Source organism: Physeter macrocephalus, chromosome 21 (assembly GCF_002837175.3).
Source record: "Physeter macrocephalus isolate SW-GA chromosome 21, ASM283717v5, whole genome shotgun sequence".
Lineage (NCBI taxonomy): Eukaryota > Metazoa > Chordata > Mammalia > Artiodactyla > Physeteridae > Physeter > Physeter macrocephalus.
In genome coordinates this window covers 118,585,212-118,591,633 of record NC_041234.1, presented here as the reverse complement: position 1 = coordinate 118,591,633, position 6,422 = coordinate 118,585,212, and the positions used below count along the sequence as shown (strand labels likewise).

General features: G+C 59.3%; 1 protein-coding gene across 1 annotated transcript; it reads right to left on the bottom strand.

Annotated features, from left to right (window-relative positions):
- Positions 1–461: 461 nt before the first annotated feature.
- On the bottom strand, positions 462–5,859 carry GPR50 (G protein-coupled receptor 50). Its single transcript, XM_024116809.2, has 3 exons — positions 5,561–5,859; positions 1,500–2,683; positions 462–839 (listed from the first exon to the last, which is right to left on the bottom strand). The coding sequence occupies exons 1-3, from the start codon at positions 5,745–5,747 to the stop codon at positions 462–464; spliced, it is 1,749 nt and encodes a 582-aa protein (XP_023972577.1). The 5' UTR covers positions 5,748–5,859.
- Between the last annotated feature and the right edge of the window lie 563 nt (positions 5,860–6,422).

The following is a 6,422-nucleotide window of genomic DNA, read 5'->3' as shown; positions in this document are numbered from 1 at the left end:
CACACGCACGCGCGCGCGCACACACACACACACACACACACACACACACACACACACACTTTTGAAAAACCAAAAAGTCTACAAGTTCAAGGATCACTGTGGGCTCACAGTCAACCACAGGAGGAAAGGGAGGCTCAGAACAACAGAAGTCAAACTTGAGGGGAACTTGGGTCTCTAAAAGAGCAAGCGCGCGCGCGCACACACACACACGCACGCGCGCGCGCGCACACACACACACACACACACACACACACACACACACACACACACACTTTTGCAGAGTGCATAACGTAAGGGAGGAGTATGCCTGAATGGCCATCATCAAAAAATCCAGAAACAATAAATGCTGGAGAGAGTGTGGAGAAAAGGGAACCCTCTTGCACTAAGATGTCTCACTTTGTATTACATATGCCAGCCAACCTTAAAAGTGGACCACTGCTTGGCCACCCCAAGAGCATCTTTCACACAGACATTTCATCAGAATCAGCTTCAACATCAAGAACCACAACCTCATGGCAATCATTGGTGGCAGGGCTGGAGGCGGGCTCGGGGAGGTCAGCGATGTCGCACTCTAGGTGGCCAGCAGCTGTGGGCTCAGGCTGGCCGGCGATGGCAGGCTCCGGGTGGCTGGTGGCAACGGGCTCAGGATGGTCGGCAGGCTCGGGGTGGCTGGTGGCAGGCTGGGTGTGGCCAGTGGTGGGTTTAGGGCAGCTGGTGGCAGGGCTGAAGGTGGCCTTGGAGTGGCTGCCAGCAGGGACGTGGTGGCCAGTGACAGGCTTGGGGTGGCTAGAGGCAGGCTTGAAATGGACAGAGTCAGCCTTGAAGTGGACAGAGGCAGGCTTAGGGTAGACAGTGGCAGACTTGGGGTGACCCGAGGCAGACCTGGAGTGGCCAGAGGCAGATTTAGGGTGGCCAGAGGCAGGCTTGGAGTGACTAAAGACAGACTTATGGTGACCAGAGGCAGATTTGCGGTGCACAGAGGCAGACCTGGGGTGGCCAGAGGCACGCTCAGGTTGGCCAGCTGCAGCATCACCAGGTAGTGGAACATTCCGGGGAGAGAGTGTGGAGAAAAGGGAACCCTCTTGCACTAAGATGTCTCACTTTGTATTACATATGCCAGCCAACCTTAAAAGTGGACCACTGCTTGGCCACCCCAAGAGCATTTTTCACACAGACATTTCATCAGAATCAGCTTCAACATCAAGAACCACAACCTCATGGCAATCATTGGTGGCAGGGCTGGAGGCGGGCTCGGGGAGGTCAGCGATGTCGCACTCTAGGTGGCCAGCAGCTGTGGGCTCAGGCTGGCCGGCGATGGCAGGCTCCGGGTGGCTGGTGGCAACGGGCTCAGGATGGTCGGCAGGCTCGGGGTGGCTGGTGGCAGGCTGGGTGTGGCCAGTGGTGGGTTTAGGGCAGCTGGTGGCAGGGCTGAAGGTGGCCTTGGAGTGGCTGCCAGCAGGGACGTGGTGGCCAGTGACAGGCTTGGGGTGGCTAGAGGCAGGCTTGAAATGGACAGAGTCAGCCTTGAAGTGGACAGAGGCAGGCTTAGGGTAGACAGTGGCAGACTTGGGGTGACCCGAGGCAGACCTGGAGTGGCCAGAGGCAGATTTAGGGTGGCCAGAGGCAGGCTTGGAGTGACTAAAGACAGACTTATGGTGACCAGAGGCAGATTTGCGGTGCACAGAGGCAGACCTGGGGTGGCCAGAGGCACGCTCAGGTTGGCCAGCTGCAGCATCACCAGGTAGTGGAACATTCCGGACGTTCATCGGCATTTCCTCCACAGCAGGACAGGCACGGGCATGGTCTCGTTCACGGGCTTGTTCGCGGGCTTGGTCACGGGCGCGGGCACGGGCGCGGGCGCGGGCGAAGGCTCGGGCCTCCCGCATTTCCCGAACATCAGTGATGAGGCCAGAGAGGAACAGGATAGGATGCCGCATAGCATGGAAGATGGTCCAGTATTCCCTTCGGAAGTTCTCATTGAGGAGACCGTAGATCACAGCATTGAGGCAGCTGTTGAAGTAGGCTACGAAGTAGGCTGCAAGATAAAGCCAGTTGGGGATCTTGCCTGCCATCTCCTTTGGACTGACAGCCACCAAGACAGTGAGCACGTTGATAGGGCACCAGCACACTGCAAAGAGGAGGAAGATCACAAACATGGTTAGAAAATTGCGAACCTCAGCAAGCTGGTTGTCAGGATTCTGCCCAGCCGGGTCACGGGCTGCCAGCACTTTGGTCCAGATCCTCACGTAGCAGAAACCCACTATGAGCAAAGGGAGGACAAAGTGGGTGCAGACGATGGTCACAGCAAAGGCAGGGTTGTTCAGATAGTTGAAGATGCAGGTGTAGGTGCGAGGGTCATACTCGATGGTGCCGATGTACATGTTGGGCAGGACAGCCAGGACAGTCATGATCCAGGTGACAGCCAGGTAAATGCAGGTATTGCGCACACTGAAGATGCGCTCATACTGGAGGCTGTGACAGATGTAGCAGTAACGGTTGATGGCAATTGCCACGATATTGAAGATAGAACCGACCACACTCAGCCCTGTGGTGAATCCAACCATCTGGCACTGTAACTGGCTCAGATCCCAGCCACCAATGGCCATGGCATGCAGCATCAGAGGATAGGGGTAGATGGCCACCAGCATATCGGCCACAGAGAGGCTAACCACGAAGATGTTGCCTGAAAAGCATATTGGGGCGGGGCGGGGGGGGGAGGAGGAAGACAGAGAAGAATAAATGGTGAAATTTGGAAATCTACAAATAGAAGCTGGAGGAAAAGGCCAGCTGGAGTCGTGACAATTTAGAATTCTAGAATTCTTTTAAAGAAATACAGTTGTATTTTTATTTTTAGTTGCAAGCGTGTCCCAGATGATTCTGATGCACAAGCAGGTTTGGGGGGACCTGTCCTTTGACAACCTTTTTTTCCTTTCAAACAACGTCATCTCTGCTTCGGGGAAAAAAGTGAAGTCAGAAAGCAGTAGACACGAAAGCCCGTTGGGCAGCCCTTCGCACTCCCACACACACAGACCTGTGGCCGTCATTTTAAACAAAAACAAAATGCAAAGTTTGGGCGGAGTAGGGGTGGGGGAGGGAGGAGGTCGAGGGGAGCTGGAGGGAGCTGTCTGTTGGAAACAGGCTGGAGGGTAGGGACTGGGGTGGGTGGAGAGATTGGAGGACTGTCAGGAAGCCTCAACCTCCCCCAAGCCCGAAAAAAAAACAAATCAGCCCTCTGCCTTCTCTAACTTACCGTCGCATTTACAACGCAAACATGTCTAAAGAGAACTGTGCCAGAAAGGGCATGTCGTTTTCTTAAGCGCTCTTTCCCGGCGGGATCAGACAATAGTCTTAAGACCTGGCCCAGTAAATACTTACCATTTCCGAGGTAACCTAAGAGTAAAAACTGAGGGCGGGGAGAGGCCCTGTAAACTTTAGTCTGAGAAATAGTGAGCAAAGAGGGAAAAAAATCAGGAAAATCCCTGCAAGGATTAGCAGAACTGCTTGCTTCACGCGGGTCGCCGAGCAGAGCCGGGCACCAGCACGTTCGCCGCCCTGCACACTGGTTCCAGGCCCCCGGTCCCGGGCTTTATTTACTGGAGCCGGCGGGCTAAACAGGAAAGTGCCGGGGGAGGGGGGGGGCACTCCTGTTTTGTAGGGCGGCGGTAGGAGCGCTGTTTGCAAAACCTGCAAGGCCAAGTGCAGATGCGGAGCCCTTCCTCTGCAAACACCTCATTGCTAATTAGCATCGGTTTGGCAAAATATTGCAGTTGATCTCGGCCTGGGAGGGAATGAGCACTTCTTAAAGGGCAAAGGAACGGCTCGTTCTGCTTCCTTCCGCCAGCACTGCCAAGGCGAGGCCTCGGCGCTCTCTACCCAAGAGGTTCCTTCTAGGGTCTTCCCTCAAAGTAGTGAATTCGGAGAAGAGAGAGGGCAAAGACTTAAAAGCAAAACCACAACAACTCGAAAAACCTTTATTTGAATTATGGAAGGAAAGGAAGGTGAAGGAGAAAAGGAAAAAAGAGAAAATGGACTTTGCAGGTGCCCCACCCCCCCGGGGGCTCCGGGGTTGGGCCCCTTGGGACCGCACTGCTGGAGTGCACGTGAGATCCAAGTGTGCCGGCCCCACGTCTCCGGGGGACCGAGGAGAAATCAGACACACCCATCCGAGTTTAAAAGGAAACTTTTAATGACTGTGTGCCCGTCGGTGCATTTAGGAACTCTGTGTGGTGTTTGTGATTCCTCGTCCAAGCAAAGTACCCCCCCCCAGACACTGGCGGCCTCCACTCCCCGGGCACCCCGCCCGCCCGGGTCCTGTGGGTGCCCGACCCCCTCAGACCCCGCCCCCTCGCTCCCCTCTGCCCTCCGGCCCCAGCCGGCCGGGATCCAGGCCGTGGAGACCCTGGGCGCCGCCCCCTCCCTCCCGGGGCCCGAGCTGGGAGTTTGGGCCCCTTGGCCCCTCCCCCACCTCCCCTCTCGAGCCCTCTCCCGCCCAACCTGCAAAGGCGGCTCAAGGCTCTAGCAGCTTCTGCCGCCCCCGCCCCCGGCAAGGGGCGCAGCGCCCTGCAGCCTCCAGCACCGTCCCCCAGGCCCGCTCGCAGCCGCCCCCTCCCCTTGGCACCGGCAGGCCGCGAGGGGCGTCTCGCTCGCCGCCCCACCTCGTCCCACATCCCCGCGCTCTGCGGTCTCTCTGCGCCCCCCACCATCCCCTGTGAGCTCTGCTGCAGCCCTCCCGCGATCCTCACCGGTTGTGCCGTCTTCTATCCCCCCGGGACGCCGAGCTCCCGAACCTTTCCGCCGCCCCGCCCTGCGACCCCCGGTACCCCGCTTACGGACTCCGGGATCTCCGCCGCCGCCGCCGCCGCCGCCGCCGTCGCTGCCACCGCCTGCTGCGCCCAGCCGGCCGCTCGCCTCTCTCCGCCGTGCGCCCTGGGACGGGCGGACGGCGCTCGGCTCCGGCGGGCTCAGACCGCCCTGCTTCACACTCAGGCGCGGGGGTCTGCGCTCCGCCGCCCGGGAGCTGCCCGGGAGCCGCCCTGGAGTCACAGGGCTGCGGCGAGCGGGGGCTCGGCCGGGCTTGGGCTCGGCCGCCGCGCTGCGCTCCGGCAAGCGCCGCCTCAGCCGCCGAGAACTTAACTTTACCGGAGCGGGTAGCAACCCCGCTGCTCCCTCCGCGTTAATTCCTCCCGCGCCGCCTCGGCGCGGCCACCTCTGCGGCGTCCGGCTCGGCGTGCTGTCCCCGGGCGGCCGCCGGACTCTCCGCTCGGGTGCCGGCTCCCTCTGCATCAGGTTCCTGACGGGGCCGGGCTCGGCGGTGTGCCGCGCACGGCAGGGACGGGGATTTGCACTTGGACGCCCAGAGCTTCTCCGAACCTCCGCAGCCTGGAGAAGCTCTAAGTTTATGGGCCCCCCCCCCCCCGGCAGAACATCATCACTCAGGCTCGCAGGGAAATCGGGAGCAGGGCCCGTCCACGGGTTCCCTATTGCAGGAGCCCAAACTAACACCCTAGGTAGGGGTTGCAAGTGGCTGCACGGTGGGTAGGGAGAAGGAAAGGGGTCTTACCAGAATTTCGGAGCTTCTTGTTCTTCGACACAGCCAGAATGACCATGGAGTTGCCGATCAGGTCTACGACGATGGTGATGACCATGGCGCAGAACATAAAGATGATTAGAGCCGGTGGGTAGTCTGGCTGCGGCAGTTTACAGCCAATACAGCCGTATGGGGTGGGAACTGCCAGGGTAGGCCCCATGTTGCTGCTGGAGACCGTTAGGTCCTCCCAGCCGGGTCTGGACAGCGGACGCCTGCTCTGTCGCCAGGAGCTTCAGGAAAGCTGCCACCCCTCCGAGAGTCAGAGAGCAAATGACAGCTTTCCCGCCCCTCTCCGATGAGCTTTTAAAGCCTCAAGAGGTGGCTAGCCCCACCCCAAATCCCTCCCTCCGACCAATCAGAGCTCCCTCATCACCCCCGCTTTGATCTCCAACTCTTTTTGGACAAATCCACATCGAGGTGTCGTCTTGCTTCCGACTGCCTTGTATGTGCTTCCCCTCTAGCCGCTCCCCCTCCCACCACATCCCCCAGGTACCCTGCGTCGTGACCAGCTCGGAATCCATCTCCTCCCCACCAGCCACTGCGCATCCGTCTCTAGCAAGTTCTCCCTCCCTCTCTTACGCAAACACCTGGCAAAGCGCTGTAGATTGCAGAGCGGGGCTACAGGGTCCCTCTTGGGGGTCCAGTGCCAACCCAAGCCTGTCTGAAGCCCCCAGCAGAGCGTGAGGAGTGGCCAGTGGCCCCTGGGACCCTAGATATTCGCCTCTGCAGTCTCCTCGAGAGGTTCATCCCATCCCAGTGTTTTGCCTTTTCAAAGCCCTCTCTACTCCGTGGAAAGCAGGGGACAGCCGCTGGGGGCTTCCATCCCCAATCTGGG